Source organism: Cygnus olor, chromosome 2 (assembly GCF_009769625.2).
Source record: "Cygnus olor isolate bCygOlo1 chromosome 2, bCygOlo1.pri.v2, whole genome shotgun sequence".
Taxonomy (NCBI): Eukaryota; Metazoa; Chordata; class Aves; order Anseriformes; family Anatidae; genus Cygnus; species Cygnus olor.
In genome coordinates, this window is record NC_049170.1 from 146,106,339 (window position 1) to 146,125,787 (window position 19,449).

General features: G+C 41.7%; 1 protein-coding gene and 1 long non-coding RNA gene across 2 annotated transcripts; both read left to right on the forward strand.

Moving 5' to 3' along the window:
• The first annotated feature begins 8,562 nt into the window (after window positions 1-8,562).
• UTP23 (UTP23 small subunit processome component) lies at window positions 8,563-12,285 on the forward strand. Its single transcript, XM_040546929.1, has 3 exons — window positions 8,563-8,804; window positions 10,748-10,922; window positions 11,795-12,285. Exons 1-3 carry the CDS (start codon window positions 8,617-8,619, stop codon window positions 12,173-12,175), a joined length of 744 nt encoding a protein of 247 aa, XP_040402863.1. The 5' UTR covers window positions 8,563-8,616; the 3' UTR covers window positions 12,176-12,285.
• Window positions 12,286-15,914: 3,629 nt separating this feature from the next.
• Window positions 15,915-18,813, forward strand: LOC121064823. Its single transcript, XR_005816715.1, has 3 exons — window positions 15,915-16,025; window positions 16,528-16,859; window positions 17,650-18,813. It is a non-coding gene; the product is annotated as an uncharacterized LOC121064823 (long non-coding RNA).
• Window positions 18,814-19,449: the final 636 nt, after the last annotated feature.

A 19,449-nucleotide genomic window follows, 5' to 3' on the forward strand; every position in this document is an offset into this window, starting at 1 on the left:
CTTCCAAATTGTCAGGCTGACTTTACCTTAAGGGCTAAAGCAACTTGAATTACTTTTGTACATGCTGCAGGCTAAGACCATCCACGTGAATAGTTACCAGAGATCGGCTAACCTGCAATGACTTGTTACCTGTTGGTTAATGAGTTGTGTCTGAATTCTGTGTTGTTTTTTTTCTCCCTACCCTCAGCAATTCCAAATATTTCTGCGCATAATGAATGCCTTAATTTCATTATCACAAAGTGTACAGGAATACAAAAGAATCACTTAGGATACGCAGATAGCAGTCTGTACTTGCATTGAGACACAACAGCACCCCAAATACAAAGCGGCATTAATAGCTCCAATTGCCTTAAACAACATTAATTATCTACAAACAGAAACTGCGTGCATTAAAGTAATCTCCACAGCTCGGTGGCAACAGATTCTCCTAACACCGAGTTAAAATTGCCTTGTAATATCTTGTACCCCCACAGAAGTTTCCTGTTCAGTTATCTGGAGGACATGAGGTATTCGGGCCTCTTCTTTTAAGCGCGGTGGAATGCAGGCACCTGGCACATCCGAGCAGACTGCTGCCCCTTTTCAATGTGCCGTTACATGTAACACCGACTCTGCCGTAGGTCGTGCGTACATCACTCGAAAGAGAAGTCAGCATCTAACATCGTCCCGTTGTGGAGCGGGGTTTGTATCTGGGAGCGCTGCAGCGAACGTAAGGCTGTCCTTCCTTAATGGCTACGTACAAGGGCAAAGCTTAATCTGCGTAATTCTGCCCGTGCTAAGTGGCACGGTCTCTTCGTTCCTTTTGAAATCCCTTTTGTATTCACAGCCTGCCTTTTGATACTATCCTCTCAGTTACACACCACTCTCATATCCCATAGGATACCCACCCAGCCTCTCGCTCCCCTCTGCCACGGGTTGGGAGAAAATGGACGGACAGCAGCAAGAAGACTTCTGAATCGAGTTTTGGGAGCTGTGACTGAAACGGGGCAGGCAAGATCTCTTAAATGCTCATTCTTTTCTTCCTTTATTTACAGACAAAAGGGGTCAGAAGGAGATAGGGCGGTGGCCTGGGCTCTCCAGTGGTCACGGCTTTGCCAAGCGCACGCGCTGCCCATCCATTAACCGCAGTTGTGCTCAGGAGCACGGAGCGCCACGTGCAGGCAGTTTCAAACACCCACAGCTCCTAGAAGCAGAGCCGTGTATAAACCCTCTGTAATTCACGTTTTTTCAGCCACTTGTGTTCTGCCAACCTCAGCATTTCCGTCCTAAGGAAATGCTCCCTGGCACACCAACTCCAGGGTGACAAAGGCTCTCGCTGATAAATAAGGTAGCGCTCTCCACCCCCTTTGTTCAGATATAAATCCCTTCACCGAAGTCAGGCCCTTTGCATACTTATGTCTGCAGCGTCTACAACTGCCTGTTTCACTGATAAATAATAATCTTCTGAAGGGTCAGGTATTCATCCAGTGCTTACTGCTGCCCACAGAGGAGCTCAATGTGAAAATTTAACGTCACGTTATATAATTGCATGGGCATTTTGTCCCAAAGAATAATACTTCTAAATACTAGGACTTGTCATGGGGCTGATTGTGATTTTAGACATTATTGGTGCCAATACTGAAATCCATTCCATACTTTTTTTCTAAGTTTCTCCAAGAGAATCAAAGTGAAGAAATTGGTTTTATTGGATTTTTTATTTGAAATAAGAAATGGAAAGTAATAAGGTTCAGCAGTGATAGAACAATGGTGAAGGTGGGAGCTACAGCCACATGGAAACCCCTGGAGACAAACATCAAATGCAATAAAGGAACTCCAGGGCCAGAATGTGAGCTTTGAAAATTCAATTTCTTTTCAAGAAGAATGGAGGTTTCAGAGGTCATACATGGTTTCAGCCATGCTCTTAAACAGATAACCTTTTAGCATTTGTTTGAATAAATGTAAAAGCATTACAGTTAAATAGAAATAATAATGGAGCAGCTATTCTGGGCAGTAGCATAATAAGATATTTCTGCCCATGAATGAAACACTTTAAAAATATGAGCTCTTCTTTTGGAACACTTTTTTCACTGCTCAGCTTTTTCTCTGCTTTTTTTCAATAACTGTTTTCCAATAACTCTTTTCAGTTACCTTCTATTCTTATCCACTCTTTCCACATTCAAGGTGTTTATAGCTACTTTGTAGTATTACTAATGGACCATCACTATAGCGCCTCAAAACCTTTACCATACAACTAACAGAAACAAAAAATGACACAGAAACTAACAATAAAATTACCTAATTGAAAATCTAGCTGATGAAAAAGACTTTGACATTTTAACTGCTAATTTTGGGCCTGCAAAGCAAAGAAAATAGTTATTTGCACAAACTTACTGGAAGTTTCTAAGCAGATACAAGCTCTTAGTGTAGTAGAAGGTTCAAGTTAGAAGATTATGTAAGTATGGGGAATATGTATCATTTATCTCCACATTTAAAGATTCCATTTCTCTGTTTCTATTTCTACCTGAAATCAATGAAAGGGTGAAAAGATATGTTCAATATCTGATGCAGCAGAATTGAATTCTCTCAGATAAATCAGAATGTTGGTCATAAAATTATTTTCTCATCTCAAGTAAGAAATTAAAGAAATTAACCACGTAATTTTACTTTTGATGTCAATTTGTTTAGCCTTATCTTTGTAATCAACTAATGTACCTTCTGATTGTTGATGACACGTATGCTATCACATGCAGAAGATAACAAACTTCAAGAAGAACAAGAAATCAGGAAACAAATGGAAGTAAGCATATAAAAAATATAAAATGTTTTATGTCTTCCAACTTCCTCCAATCTCCAAAGTACAACAGTGCAGTCGTCCAAAAGAACTAAAGTGGACCAGATATATTTGTTTTCTATCACAAAAACTGAAAGAAGGAGAGGGATGCTCTGCTCAGAATGAAACAATGGGTACTTTCATAGGCACAACAGGAGACAAAATGTAAAGCAGCATAAAGACGTTCTTCCCCTCCATCTACCTTTCACATCAGCTGCCACACAGTGTTAAATGCCAGTCTTGTGTACTCCACAGACTTCCTATTTTTCTAAATTATGGCACTTTGATATCACACTTTAGCTCAAGTCATCTACAAGCTCTGCAAGTGCAGAGGGAGCGGTGCTGCAATGTCATGCATGGAGCAGAATGGCAACTAACGAGTGCACGTCTTGATGAACAGTGCAGGAGGAAAGGCTGCTCTCAGTGGATGCCCCTGTGTGTACTTGCAGCAGCATGAAAACTTTTGTTTGTATGTACATGTACATCTTAACAAGCTCCGTCAACCAAAAATGCTGCATAACCTAAGCGATGTGTATTAGTGTATCTACTCTGAAAGATAAAAGATTTAGTTAGCTGATGTAACCCATTTTGTTTAGCACCCGTAGAAATTTAGCTCACGGTCAAAAAGAGAGAGAGGGAGATAAAAAGGTTGGGATAACATTTGATGAACTGTCAAGAATTCCACTGATTATTTTCAGCCCTCTAATTTCTTTCTGCTCCAGTAGGAAAGCTAAAGTTTCCTGTGAAATCTTTGTTCTCCAGAGCATTCTCCACCTATTTGCTACTAAGCAGCCACTTAAAAGCCCACATAGATGTCCGCTGTACTCTTTTTCTTACCCATGGAAGCCACCAGTATGTAGTGAAACTAAATATCCTGACCTCCACATTAAATGTCTCCTTTTTATGACATACAATTTACAAGATCGTTAATGTGGGATGTACTGTGATGGATAGTTAGGGTATTTAAGCCAGAAGTAATTTCCAGTTGAGGAGTACAGTAACAGTAGGACCAGAAGGGTTCTGAAAGCTTTATCACATGTAAAATTCTCATCTGCTGAGTTCATACCAATACATAAAGAAAAAGCAGGGATTGTCACAGCCATGTTTATTATAAATCCAGATGCTGCACTCCCAAGAGATAATAGAAAAATAGGTACTGTAAAAGATGAATGTACATGATGAAGGGTAAAATTCAAAAGCTCAAAACCAGCCCCAAGGTGATGAAAGGAGCAGCCAGCAATGAATAATAAACATTCTGACAAATAATAATTTAGTATATTAAATGCTGCTGAATCTTCTTCTGTGGCCTATTTATACCACAGAAAAAAATCTAAAATACCCCTAGGAAAGTATTTTCAGACATATTCCAATCATGCTTTACTGTCGTGTGTTTATTTATGATAGTTTTGATTCCAAATGTTGTAAAGGAAAACCCTACCCCTTTCATTTTTGTAAATCAGTTCATTTTTCATATTTAAGTATGTCTGGTGCTAGGACTTATTGCAGATAACCACAGAGCACAACACGTGCCCAAAGGCAACACATTCAGATTAAAAAGGTCTGACACAGGACAAGTTTGGGAGAATCAGGAGTTGAGATCTTTTTTCTTGCCAAACTACAAGCATTTGCCAAGTGCCAGCTATTAAGGCAAATCTTTGTTATTAGGCCTACATCAAAGCTTTTTTGATAAAGAACAGCTAAAGAACAGCTATAGCTTCAAGTAATCCACATGTCACAGCAATTTTCTGTTACTTAATTCTACTCTTGCCTTACCTTGTATCTCAAAACAAGAGTTGAACTCGTTTATGCCAAGAGACGGTCCTCTCTGCAAAGAGCTAATGCTCTTCTGGTGCAAGTCTTTTTGTGTGCAAGCAGAGAAGCCCAATTTCCTCTGAAGCATGGCTTATCCTTGCTCAGGTTTGGGAAGTTCAGTATGAAGCTCTGCTCACGCTTTCGATATATATGTCTCCTTCTCTAGTGTGACAGCTCATTTTCATAAATGCTGTATATTCATAAATACTTATTTTCATAAATACTTACCCATAGGGTATTAATATTATTGCAAGTATTCTGGCAGCAGTCAGGGACCCGTGTTTCAGACAAAGAAGTTCCACACTTCAAATTCTGTTTTCTGTCTTTCAGAAACAGTTCCTGTGAGTTAACAAAGCTTACAAAGGCTACAAAGTGCCTCAGCACCTTCCACTCTCTTCGCCTTCTTTTCCACAATGATACTCCTGGAAGGCAGTCCACTGTTAATGCCAGTTCTTCGATAAAATGCTCACTTTAAAATAAATATGTAAGTAAGTAAGTAAGTAAATAAATAAATAAGTCTCTTAGTCTTATAGTGGTGCAGCCAGATATTTGATGAAACTTCTCAACTGTACAAGTATAATAGCAAGTAATTTCAAAGAGGTATCTTCCTCTAAGCTTTACGACAAGTTTTGTTGTGCTACAGACAGCCTCTGTAAGAGTACGTGGAATATGAATGAGAGCATTTGGTTCACTAAATAATGTGGTTAAGGACAAGTCAGTACAAAAGAAATAACAAATAATTTAAGTGGCATGTTACACACACACAGATGCACAGAAATTACCAGCTGAGCAGGTGGTAACAAAGACAAGAGTGAAGAACAGCACTCTTTAGGGACAAACTGATGGCCAGTAAAGGAACAACCCAAAAAGCCACGTTGAAGAGCATCAGCCTTTGTCGTTGATAAAAAGGGGAAAACATCATTATCTCAAGAATTAAAAAGTATTTGAGGGGGCATATGGGACTGTGCAAAACTTTTTATGAGGTATCAGCAGGGGCTTGTGAGATGATGTAAAATTTACAGTGGGGTGTTCGCAGAAATGGCCAAAAGGCAGGGAAAGGAAGGATTGGGGTGGATCCAGGAGGAAGTGTGGGAAAAGGGGGAGGAGGAAGGGTCTTCTTATTAAAACCCTTTCTTAACTGTTTCTTCTGTATAAACTCACTCTCCTAGGCAAGGATATCGGATGGGCTGGGGGACTGTGCCACTGTGTGAGGGATCTGCAATGCGGTGTGAATTGGGAATTCCAGTCCTGAGCAGCCAGACAGGGAGAACAGGACTTTGCTATCTGTACTTATGTTATATACGATTTCTGGTAGTGTTGTATCTATGGCTGGCTGTGTCAGTGTCCCCTCTGTGTGTATGCAAGTGTATATACTTGTCCAGCACCTGGTCGTCTCCTACAAAATGTACGTGGCTCCACTACAGCAGCCAGGAAGAAACAATCCCCGGGTCCTGGTGACCACGGGATTCAGCAGTTCCCAAGAGATCCTTAAGTTTCTTGTTAAAACATCCACTCTATGGAAGCCTCACAGGAATAATAAAGTAAGTGAATGTAAAAGGAAAATGGTGAATTTTATTATACATATAGTTTTATTATACATATAATTTTATTATACATAAAATACTATCAAGATGTTGAAGAAGAAAATGTAGTACTCGACTGGTACAGTGTTCTTACAGACACTACTTTTAACATTTAAAATGTATCAAAAAGGAAATTTTAGAATAATTGCACCGAAGTGAAATACAATTCACTGAATGGTATTGCAAGTAGTCTATCACGCAGTTAATGCTATCTTCCACACAATGAAGGAGAAATCTGTGCTGTTGGTTTGCCTGCCATCCTTCTGAACATATTTTACCATACCAATTGCATTACAACTTGTCTGTGATGATACTATTTACCAATTGAGCTGTGGGAAATATCTCACTGCAATGGTATTTAACAGCCAGCTCCGGATTTTATCTCCCTTTGCATTTAGTTCAAAATTATGACTAGTTCAAGCTCTCATTTACTTGCTTTTCCTTTTTATCTCATTGTGTATTAGCAGCTGTTATCATTGCAGTTCTGTATTCTAGCCGACACCTCTAGTGTGTGATGTGCTGGCAAAGTGTTCTTAATGAGGAATAACTGCCTGTCTTTGGCAGTTAATTTTGTGGAAGAAGAAGGAGGAGGAGGAGGAGATTACTTCAAGAAAAATAGAGTTCATCTGCTAAGGTTTTGCTTTGGAGTCTTGCTGAGTGATTTTGTCTGATTGTTTTATATAATGAAACTAAGAAATTAGAGGAACTGGGATACCACGCCAGTATGAGAATAGGTCAGCAACACGAATGAAATGTAATAAAGAACAACAAATTCAGCATATCACTTAGCCCACAGAACAAGGCAAGTACCCATGTATGCTCATGACACTCATCAACACATGGAGCTGCTCCCTGAATACTGCTGGAAAGGACTTAACAGCAAAGTACTGCCAACAGCACACTCATATCCCATGGAAAATACTTTCAATAACCTGTTCTTTGCACTTTTCATCTTGCAAGCACTTAACATTTTTTCCCCATTTAAACATTTTAATTTCTAGAACAGTAACTAATTGCATTGCTTTTCAGCTTCTTTTAACAGTAAGTAACTTTTTTGGAAGCAGATGTTCCCAATACCTATTTGTTAACACAGGAACAACAACAACACAGTATGACAGCTTGGTATTTGCCTAAATGACCTTAGAGCAGACTGACTGATTACAATGAGCAAATTGGCAGATACCTGCAGTATCTTGCTTGTAATACAGTTGTCCCTGGCATTAAGATGTCTCCTGTTGTACCTGCACAGAGCCAGATGTCTCTAATTATCATTTCGATGGTGTTAAGATATCACATCCTCTTTGCATGCCTAAAATACTGGCATTAAGTTCAGTTTGTTAACTGCCAAATGTCTAGTGCGCTCAGGTTTTCAGATGAACAGGGAGAGGTTTGTGCCATCTAGCTTTCTGAATGACAGCTGTTTCCCCATGCTACAATGAAATGACATTGTTTATGCGTCGTGAAAAAAAAAAAAAAAAAGTATTAAAATGCAGAATACATGCTTTTCAACTTGAATTTTGTGCACGTAGAACTTGATATACATAAACATATCTACTACAGCCAAACACTATAAGTAGGAATTGAATAATCCTGCCTAAAAGTATGCCAATGCATGATTGAACTACACTGACGCTGAATTCTCTGGGACTGTAATTATGATTTAACCATTATACTGATTTAGAAAAAAAAAAAAAAAAAAGTGTATTTCCGCTCTTAATAAATGGTAGATGCTAGAACAGCATCCCAAAACACAGAATAACAAACTAATTTACAGGTAATCTGCATGAAGGGGTAGCTATGTGCCTGAAGCAACTCGCTCGCCTCATACAGCCATCCCGTACCACGGGCAGGACACCCAGCTGGCTCTCCTCAGCTACACACCCGACACAGGGTATTCCCAGAGACGGAGGAACACATGGGAGCAAAAAAGTGAGGCTGAAAGAGCTGGGCCTGTTTATCCTGGAAAAGAGAAGACTGAAGGGAGACCTCATCAATATGTATAAATATCTGAGGGGAGGGTGTCGAGAGGATGGAGCCGGTCTCTTTTCAGTTGTGCCCAGTGACAGGCAATGGGCATAAACTAAGGCACAAGAGATTCTGGCTCCATAAAAGGTGGTACTTTTTATTGTGAGGGTGACAGAGCGCGGGAACAGGTTGCACTGAGAGGTTGTGGACTCTCCTTCTCTGGAGATACCCAAACCCCGCCTGGATGCCATCCTGAGCAATGTGCTCTAGGTGACCCTGCTCGGCACGCAGGTTGGACTCAATGATCTCCAGAGGTCCCTTCCAACCTCGGCCATTCTGTGACTGTGACAAAGGAGAAGGAGAACCGGTAACAACGGACACGGAGGCGGGCGGCACCCGGCGGGGCGGGGGAAGCGGGGCGGGCTCAGCGCGGCTTCCGCCGGCGGCGCCATGAAGCTGCGTCGGCAGAAGCACGCCAAGAAGAACATGGGCTTCTACAAGCACAACTTCCAGTTCCGCGAGCCCTTCCAGGTGCTGCTGGACGGCACCTTCTGCCACGCCGCGCTCCAGAACAAGATCCAGATCCGGGAGCAGCTCCCCGGCTACCTGGGCGGCCCCACGCAGCTCTGCACCACACGGTCGGTGCGCCCGGGGAGCGGGGCGCATGCGCGGGGTGGGAGGGGCTCGCCCGCCCTCGGCTCCTCCTCAGGCACCGGCGCCATTTTGGGAGGGCGGTGGGGCTGGGAGCGCGGGGGTTCGCTCAGTTAGGGTGTGGAGGGGAGGGAGCTTCCTTCAGAAGCAGCTGTTTCTTTTCCCCAGATGACAAATATGCGAAAGGGATGGGAGTGCAGGGGGTAACCCGTTATGTCGGTGGCACGTGGGTCAGCTTCTCCTAGTGCCTGTCGTGGTTTCGGCAACGTGAGGCCAGCAGAGGCAAGCTCAGTCTCTTGTGGGCGTTGGAAGTAGTGCTGGACTGGAATTTCAGCCTGCCAGTATCATACAATCAATAAACTTGGAAAAGCCCTCCAAGATCATCTGGTTCAACCATCCCCCTACCACCACTGTCACCCACTAAACCATGTCCCTAAGCAGCACGTCCAACCTCTCCTTGAACACCCCCAGGGACGGTGACTCCACCACCTCCTTGGGCAACCTGTTCCTCAGAGTGGCTGCTCTAATGGGTGTGCTTGATGATGATGTGGAATAAATACCCAAGTTGCCTTGAAGTTGCCATTGTTTTTATTTGACTTTGAGTATTGTATGTTATAAAGTCACCATCACCTGTGGATGGAATAGGCCACTGCCCATCACAGAGGCACGTACTGCAAATATCAGTAAGATGTATACCCTTGGATAAAAAATTAACCACTCTTTCACTCTATAGCACATGCAGAAGTGCCCCATGCTTCTAAGCAGTTGAAAGGATCAAGTCACACCTCTAGCTTTTAAAGGTTTGCAAATCACTTTGAAACTGTATTCCAATTGTTTAAATATCACTTCATCCTTCTTTAAGCAATATATATGGGTATTTTTGACCTGTTCTTACTTAGGACAGCTGAACAGACTCATTTTCTTCTATAAGCACACTGTAGTAGGTGAGGAAGCACATCTGTTGCATAACCAGGGCTTCCTTAAGGAAATGTTCTTGCTCACTTGGCGATTCTTTACAAAAAGAACAGTCTGAAATCTCCATACTTTTCCCCAACAGCTAAAATTTCTTCTCAGGAGAGAAGAATACTTTTATTTAATATCTTGGAGTTATTTCTCAGATAACTGTAAGATAAATAAAAGATTAGAAGAGTATTTTGGTATGCCCGCTTGTGATGAATTGCCATGGTACCGCATTCTTAAAGCTGTATTTCAAGGCCGTACATACATTCCTACCTCTTTCCACATGTAATAGTAAGACTCAGTAGCCAAAGTAAGTTAGGTAGGTTAGGTTTCATCCCCTGCTCGTTTCTGAATTTCATGCAGTTAGGATCCAAGCTAGCATCCTTATAGACTGCTACGCTGTCCTGTGCCCACATTATCTCTAAGCAGAGCCAAGAGGAGGACTTCAGCTTTGCATTTTATTGTCTTATTGGAATGCTGTGAAGCCATAAGCTTCTAGATTTTTAATTATGTGGAGAATCTTTTATCTTCTTTTGTGTGAATCAGTTGGATTCTGATGCAAGTTTGAAGCGAGGTGATGGATACCAATGCAGAGTTTAACTTGCATGTAATGTTTAATCAATTTGTGCTGATTCAAATAATGTTATTTGTTAAGTAGTAGTTCAGGTGTATAAATGTTAGGATTTAGCATTGCCTTTGATACAAAATATCTTAAAATCCATTTAATGTAACTTAGTGTTGTAACTGGTGAACTTTGTTTGGAACCAAGGAAGTGTCACTGAAGCATTTGGGGTGGTTAATCCTTTCAGATTACTGGGTGCCATTTACAGATCACAGAGCCAGAATAAGTGGGCATTGCTCATGCCATATTAACTCACATGCAACAATTCATAATGTCAACCTTTTAATGTTGTAAAAAAAAAAAAAGTTATTTCCTTGTTTAGAAATCATTGTTGCTTTTGTTTTTTAGATGTGTTCTGAAAGAATTGGAATCATTGGGGAAACCGCTGTATGGAGCAAAATTAATTGCCCAAAGATGTGAAGTTCAAAACTGTTCTCACCATAAGGATCCTGTGAGCGGCTCGGCCTGTTTACTTTCCATGGTTGAAGAAGGCAACCCTCATCACTTCTTTATTGCTACCCAGGTAAATGCTCATGGGAAATGTAACACCATTTCCATTGAAGTCATCCTTTGATACCTAAGGATAATGAAATCTACGGAAACCTTGATTATGAGATTTTTAAATAGCTTGTGGAAATTAATCTTGTAAAGCCTTCTTCACTCTTAAATGTAATTGCTAATTATGAAATAGAGAATATTCTGTATTACTTGATATTACTTGAACAGCTTGTTTGCTTTACCCAGGAAGCATATTACTTACTTTAGCAGAAAGTGGAGAAAATGCACTGACTACCTACAGATATGTAAGAAAAAAGCTGAATGTCAGTTTGCCTATTGCTTGTATGTATCCACAACCCTGAACTGCTGTGCACAGTAGTCTGAAAAGTGAAATGATATTGTGTTAAAACACTGTATAACTGCAATTTTAAGGATTTTTTAAGAAAGGCAAGTTGTTTTTTTTTCTTAGATCTGGTATTGGGACTGTAGATGTAACACTTATGCAAGATATTAAATGGTTTACAGTAAAATTCTTTATCCCTATGTAAGATACAGAGAGTTTTAAATGACTTGGTATAGAATGAACTATTTTAGTTCTTTGTAAAATCATGGACTAAATACCAATAAACTGGGACTTTTTCTCAAAAAATCCATATGTGCTTACACATCCAAGAAAAAAGGAAACAATAAATTTTCCATCAGAAGTACAGCTAATCAGAAGGCAAAAAAATTAAATTTAAATTGCTCTGAAAGACTCTGCCAGTTATATCTACTAGATTAGGTTTCTTATCTTTTTTGTAATGTAATTTATCTTTAGTTTTGTAATAAAAGTAGGTGCATTTGAATTGCAAATATTGTTTAATCCCAAAATATTGACTAAAGTATTTAATTTTACAGGACCAGGATTTAGCAAACAAAGTGAAAAAGAAGGCTGGCGTTCCTCTCCTCTTTATTATTCAGAACACTATGGTGCTAGACAAACCTTCTCCTAAGTCTCTGGCATTTGTTCAAACGTTGCAGACAAGTCAGCTTGTTCCAGAGCACCAAAAGCAAAGCATTGTGCAACTTAAAGAAAAAGAAGGACTAGCAAAGCAAGAAGGTGAAAAGAGAAGAAAACGTAAAAGGGCAGGTGGCCCCAATCCTCTCAGCTGTCTGAAAAAGAAGAAGAAAACACAGGAGAGCAAGGAGCCTTCAGCTGAAAAGAAGAAAAGAAGAAGAAAGCGAAATAGGGTTAAAACAAAAGCTGTGCAATCAGTGCAGAAGAATGAGGAGGAATAGATCCATGTTTGTGCAACAGCGCAGGACTAGAGCATTGTTTGAACTTTGCAAAAAGCGAGATTAATCTGTAATAATTGCAATTAAGTTGTTAATATTAAAACTTATTTTTATGAGATGGTACTGCTTATTATTGCATTTTAAACATTTTGAGGTTATTGTCCTAATAATTTATTCTGTTGTTTAGAAATCGGGTGCACAGCAAAATTTTTATGAAGCCTTGAGTTTCATTGTTCTCTCCAGCTTCATGATTCCTGCTGGAGCATTCACATGATCATTAACAATTTTTAGAAATATTTCTTTGACTTCATCTTGGTTTTTGGTAGGATACTAGACTTCTTTCTAAATCTAAGTTGCTATTCTTACTAAAACTAGTTTTGGCAGTTGTTCACTTACAGAATGTGAAATGGACCTAGAAGAGCGTAGCATTTTCATAGAATCATTAGGGTTGGAAACGACCTTCAAGATCATCTGGTCCAACCGTCACCCTGCTACCAGTGTCACCCACTAAACCATGTCCCTAAGCACCACGTCCAACCTTTCTTTATTTATCAGTATTGTTTGAATGCAGATCTGCTTTTACAAAAGTTAACACTTTTGCAAAATGACTAGGTGACCTCAACAAGTCAGTTCAGGCATGAATTACTCCATGTGAACTGGTATGTCTGTTCATCATCTTTATTAAGGGGATCCTGGAGTGCATGTGATTGCCTTGGTATACCTGACATATTATAATAGCATCTAGTTTATCCTACCTTTTTAAATGGGAAGAATGCAAATTTAAAATGCTGAAACAAAGCACTGACTTATAACTAGAGCCATCACAGCATAGCGTGGCTGTGGAGGAGCCCAAAGACAGCCAGCTGGCCCTGATGGGACTCGTGTGCTGCTGCCCTTGTTTCACTGTTCTGGAAGGTTACGACCAGAACAGAACTGCTTTGGAGGAGGGAACTGCCAAGAATGTTTTGAGTATCTGACTTACCTGAGTAGCTGTTTCCTGTACCTTGCACGTCTGGTAACGTTAGGAGGCAGAAGTGAGTAACTGAGATGACATAGTACAGGGATCAGCTGTATAATACATATTGTGGCACGGGTACAATGTTATGTTGTTGCCAGCCATCCCTTATCAGTTGTTAAACTTTTCTCCATGCATTTCTGCTTAACAGAGATGTAATTCTTAAAATGAAAAGTTTCTTCCCCTATATGAGTTTAAGGCACGTTTGTAAACAATCCCTCAACGTGTGCATCATATGCTTGCAAAATATTTCTCACCTGTGCATTATCTGCACAGATTCCTAAATATATAGGGTCTGTACACAGCTGTAACATACGATGCCTTCTATTGGCTTTTCAGAATAGAAGGGCAGTTACTTCATGGAGTTTAAGAAACCAGCCCGAGTGATGGGAGTTGGCTGGTCTTAGTGGAAACTGCAAGGTCAGTCCCTAGAGTCTGCAGATTTCCCTCAAGGCCGTGCAAGAGAGGTTTATCAGTGTGCTCTGCTTACAGCACAGCGCACTCCCGTTAGGAATGCTTTGCACCTTTTATTTTTCCATATGAGAGAGTACGTGCACCTTGGGAACTGGCTGCCAGAGATCAAAACAGCAAGGAAGGTTAATGTACTTGAGATGAAAGCTTTAATTAAAACAGTCACACTCATCATGGTATTGTTCCTCCACTGATTGCTAACAGTGAGTGCTGAAGAGAAATCTAATAATTCCTAGAAATTCCTTAGTGCAGCGTATTTATTTAATGTGTATCACCTTTTGCAAGCTGTCCTATTCCCTTCCTCATTTATTTGGGCACAGTGCTAAAGTAGTTTGCTTCCTGTTCCCCCTTGAGTGTTGTTTGTATTTCTTCCCCCCTCCCCAAACCCAGCTCCAGGAAGCGCTGCTTTAAGTAAAGTTTGGAGCAGACATCAGAGGTGGCTCATCTTTAAAATCTCCTTCTGAGTAAAAAGTATATTAAAAACAATGGCTTTGCTATACATTTTATTAAAAAAAAAAAAAAAAAAAAAAGGCAGAAAAATAAACCCTTATTATTTACAACAGTCCCTTTCAGTGCAGTTGGGCCACAAAACTTAAATTCACCTTTGTGAAGACGAGGCAGACAGAAAAAAAAAAAGATTAACATAATTACTGCAAAAAGAATATTTTAACAGTCCTCGAATGACTCCTACCTTAAGAAGTTTAAACAAATATTTACCTCTGTTTCCTTAGTATTTTGTTAACACAGACTGAGTCATGATGCCATTGGGAAGAAATGGGATGAAAAGGGAGTGAGCTCTTAGGAGAAAAGCTGTAAAAATTTGTCTGCAGCATAACAGCAGCTCCCGACCAGCAAGGTAAATAACGCGCCTTCCAGTTCTGGAGGAGAGCTCCTGCCCAGACAACAAGCAGAGGCAATCGGACCGTGTGTTGTTACCATTTTGAAAATTGAAAAAAAAAAAAAAAAATTAGTTTCCAAGTAAAACAAGTGTACCAGGCCAAAACTGAAGGGATGTATTTATATTATTAAATCAGGAGTGCTCCAAGCAGTCTGTAAGGCAGCCCTGCTGGCAGGGACCGGCCCGTACTGGGCGTTCGCAGCCCAAACTGGTGGGGCTGCGTGGTCTGGTGGGGCTGGGGCTGGTCCAGGCTGGAAACGGTGCCAGGATCCCCTACTAATTTAGCCGTGCAAATCACTGGGACTGGCCCTAGGTGCAGCGCACAACACCCCCGTGGAAGAATCTGTTGGGCTGCTCACACCTGGCTGGTGGTGTATGCGCCTCAGCTCCGTGCTCTGCCCTAAGCCACGGTGGCCGGTCGCATTCCCCTAGTTATTTAAATGCTCTGGAGGTCTGGCCACATCTCCCCTACAGCCAGGGTCCCCAGCGTGACTTTTCTGATAAAGATTAGGATTGTTTTGCTGCAGCATGTTGGACAGACTGCTTTTGTTTTCGAGCCTACAGAAAGCTAGAGGTAAATGAAAAGGAGCTTGAGCGAAAACTTCTTTGGGGCTATTGATTTCTTCTTTTCTCAGACAAGATAAATAAGTACCCCCCATCCTCTGCAGTACCTCACTAAATCTTTTCTTCTAAAAGGGAGAAATAACCAGCGTTGCAGAGTACAGCTCCATGTGCACAGCAATAGAAGAAGAAAATAATGCTTCAGCCACAGCCTGCAGAGCATTAATACTGCATTTAGGACAGAGCCTCATCCACCAGCAGCCGAAGATATTTACCCAGCCTGCCTGCCAATTCAATTGGCTGGATTTATTCGTTGGTGCGAGCCGGTATTGTACGATAAATCACTCCCTGAGCATCTGTTAACAGCACTAAATAGATGAGTTAATTAGAAGCTTCTGGAACCTGGGCTGTTTATGAATCATTAAAGTAAATATGAATATAGCATGACTCGAAGAATAAACACGCGCCGGTGCTGAAAGGAAAATAGGATGTCCAGAGCAGTCCCGCTCATCTGTTTTCAGCTACGCTGATACAGCGCGAATGACTTCTTGATCATCTTTAGTGTGCTCCTGCAGTTTCCCGAACACGTCCTGCCGGAGGCGAGATGAGGAATGTCAGAGCTCCGCCACCGCTTACGCTCCCTGCGCCTTTCATGCAGAAGTTCCCCGACGCGCTGCAGCATATTTCATGCCTCCGTGTGGGCGTAATATCTCACCCAGGGAGCAGCCAGAGATACGGGGAACGAACAAATAAGAGCCCCACAGGTGTTATCATTTACAATTTCAGGGAGAAAGATTGCAGCGGAGGGAGGGAGGATGACAGAAAGCAAGGTTTTTGCATCCAAAGCGTCGGCAGCAGCAGAGAGACGGCACCTGATGGCTGAGGGGGGACTAACGGATGCATTTCGGGTAATTACTGTGTCTGTGCACTCCGAGTCCCAAATTTATCTTGGAGAACTCAGCCGCCTGCCCGGGGAGCCTGACATTTCTCAAAAAGTTGCTTCAGCTTGTTAAGGAGGAGAGAGGCTGGGCTCTCAGGGGACTGCGCTGCCTGCTTGCTCCATCTGCAGCTGTGTGCACGAGCGGGGGAACAACCAGGCAGCTAACGAGGGCCCAGGCACAAACAACCCAGAGCCAGGATGTGGGAGGAGGAGAAGAGACGGTGAATTAGGCACTGGGATTTCAAAGAAACCGAGGAAGAGGGGAAAACGTACATATGAAGCTTTCCGGGCGTTAAGCTGAGGAGAGGATTGGTCAGGAGGGAAAAGTGAACCAGAAATGGCTTAGCTGTAGTTGAGAGTAGGGAACAAAATGATAAACCATAAATAAATGAAAATAAAAAAAATCTTCCTGATTCCCTCAGGAGAAAGTCATTGCCTTTTCTGCCCCAGTTCCTGCATCCTTAAAACAGGGAGCTGGAGTGACCGGCCTTGCCGCCGATCCTGCATTCGTGGCCTTGGATTTCCAGCAGAACAAGCCTCTCCCCGTGCCAAAGGCGCCTTGGCTTTATGGTTTTTCAGTGTTACGCTTTGCAGCACTGGCAGGTTTGCAGCCAAATCCTTCTTCTGCAGAGCTAGCCTGACGCTGCGTGTGGCTCACCACCCGGCAGGCAGATACGACGCCCAGGAGCAACCTTCTCCGTGCCACCAATGAGGGTGTGAATCGATGCAGTTAACTGTTCCCGAGGGTACTCGCAGCGAGATACAGGCTTCTCTGGCTGTGGAAATCATGACCCAGAGCATGGTATGTATTCTTAAAGTCTAATCTTCCGGAAACTCCACCGGGGACTTTGAAGATTTTCGTTGCAGTCCTGACTTCTCGCTGATGCAGAATGATCTTTTGGCCATGTTCGACCCGTGGGGACCAAAGATGCTACTGGTCTGACTCTTTGGGCTGGTTTCTCTTTTGGGATGTCATGGAGAAATGCTGGGGATATATTTCACTGTGTGAATTGGCACCTGTTTTGACAGGCAGGTTTTGCAGAAAAGATAAAGAAGAGAGCAGTTTTCTGGATTTCCTGGCTCCCTCTTTCCACCTCTGACCTCTCCGGCAGCTCCTAGGAATACAGGCATGCCTGCTTGGGGACGGTCCAAAAATCTGTTGAGCCCAGCATCACGCCTCCAATAGTGGCCAAAAGCTGTTCCCCGGGAATGGGATGAAAACAGATAAAATGTTTCTTGGTACTTCCCCAGATTACTTTCGAAATTTCTGACAATTTGTTAGGGAATTCCTGACCCAGAAAAAAAATGTTGTTTTTAACAGCACACAAAAACTTTCTGTTTCACTAATTTGTCCAGTCTTTCCTTGAGACCATGTCAGGGTTTAACCTCTATTATTTTCCGTGGTAAGGAGCTGCACAACGTGAGCATATTTTGTTAAAAATACCTTCTTTTGTCTGCTTTGAGTGTGCTACTTACTAGTTAGCCTCTGTAATGGATGAAACGTTACACAGGCATCCCTTAGTCATCCTTCCCATGCTACTCATGACTGCACAGAGCTCTGTGATTTTTCCCCTCTTTCATCTCTTTTCCAGGTTGAAGGCAGAGCATCTTCCTCTTCTTGCCACCAAACAGCAGCACCTAACAAGTTTAATCTTTTTCAAGCCCACCCAAAGACTGTTGAAAAAACTGAAATGTCTGTTTTCTGCTGGATATCCTCTGCATGAGAGAATAGACAAGAAGAGTCTGGTGAGAAGAGGCTCAGGACAGGAGCTCTGCATTCATTTCTTCGCTTGCCACGAGCCACCCGGGTTCCTGAGCTGTATGCCCCTGGATGTGCATTGCCTGGGGATGTGTCTTGGCTCCTCACCTGTGCAATGACGGTGTAAATGTTTCCCTGAGCTCCCAGGCTCTGCAGAGGTTGTGAACACTAGCATACGCAAGCCAACTGACTAACACTATTGTAAGAGACCAGTCTTCATCCAACAACTGATAAATCTTTGATAAAGCTCAGCTGTACACTTACCACCTGTACCCCCCTATCCTAAAATTGTTATTTAAATGATAGTTTGAATAGAATTCTTCCCCCAAGTCTTGTGACTGTATTCCTATCCCACTTATCCACAATGCAGTTTTCAGAATTAGAGCTTTTTGTTTACTTGGGATACTTTTTATAAATTAACCATTGATTACTTAATGACGTAAGGTTTCTGAATCATCAGTAGAATGCTTACAGAATTGTATTTCCTTTTGCATCATGCAGAAAAGAAGTCAGATCTGTAGCTGTGCTGTCCTAAACAAGAACAATACCATCAGTGTCAAGCTTGAGCCAGAGAGAAACTTGCACAAGTAATCCAAAATCGGTGACCAGGATGCTACGAGAACCCAGGCAGGCCAGCCAAGCTTCTGCACTGAAGACAGTAAAACTAAGATGGGGATACGACATTCATAAAAATCACCTCTTTGAGATACTTGGAGAACTTGATTTCATGTCTGTATTTATGCTCTTAATGCTAATGTGAGCTAGAACATTGTTATTACATATGCTTGACCATATCAAAATGGTAGGTAATTAGTTTCAGTTATGTAGAATATCTGAGGGGTGTTTAATTTATTAGATTTTTAATTGGTCTCTGTGTGTAATGGGCTAGAAAAAAAAGGTAAGAAATGAGGCTGTATAATTCATCTGAAAAAAATCCTTTTTCCTCCCCTCATTCCTTCCTTTTCAACTGTTGAGATTTCTTTTTGTTATTTATAACTTATTTAATTATCTGCTTTGGAATAATTTTTAGTGGATACTTGCCAGTTTTCTAATATTCACTGCCCACTACCTGATGGTGTCAAAAACATACCATCTGTTCACTTGTGCCTTCCAAAGTCTCTGAAGTAGCTAGCTGACTCAAGCTGCAGGTGGTAGGATTGCTCAAAGTACATAATCTCCAAACTTTTTAATAACAAAACTTTTCTTTCATGTCTGCTTTTTAAAACTACATTCACAACTTGATTAAGGCTTTCTCAGCCACCCTTCTGCTGTATGCTAACCTACCTCCACCACAAACACACCTGGTACCTCTGTACTGAAGAAGACTAGTGCCCTACTTTCACCTTTTCCTTTCCTTTCCTTTCCTTTCCTTTCCTTTTTGCTCCTTTCATTTTCTTTCCGAACCTTCCTTTCCTTTCCTTTCCTTTCCTTTCCTTTCCTTTCCTTTCCGCTCCTTTCCTTTCCGCTCCTTTCCTTTCCTTTCCTTTCCTTTCCTTTCCTTTCCTTTCCTTTCCTTTCCTTTCCTTTTCCTTCCTTTCCTTTCCTTTCCTTTCCTTTCCTTTCCTTTCCTTTCCTTTCCTTTCCTGTCTTTTTTTCTGTTACACACACTACCACATTTCCCTCCAGGAAGGAT

Coding starts and splice junctions, on each gene's coding strand:
- UTP23 (XM_040546929.1), top strand. CDS start 8,617: ATGAAGCTGCGTCGGCAGAAGCACGCCAAGAAGAACATGGGCTTCTAC. Junction 8,805..10,747: donor ACGCAGCTCTGCACCACACG/GTCGGTGCGCCC, acceptor TTTGTTTTTTAG/ATGTGTTCTGAAAGAATTGG. Junction 10,923..11,794: donor ACTTCTTTATTGCTACCCAG/GTAAATGCTCAT, acceptor TTAATTTTACAG/GACCAGGATTTAGCAAACAA.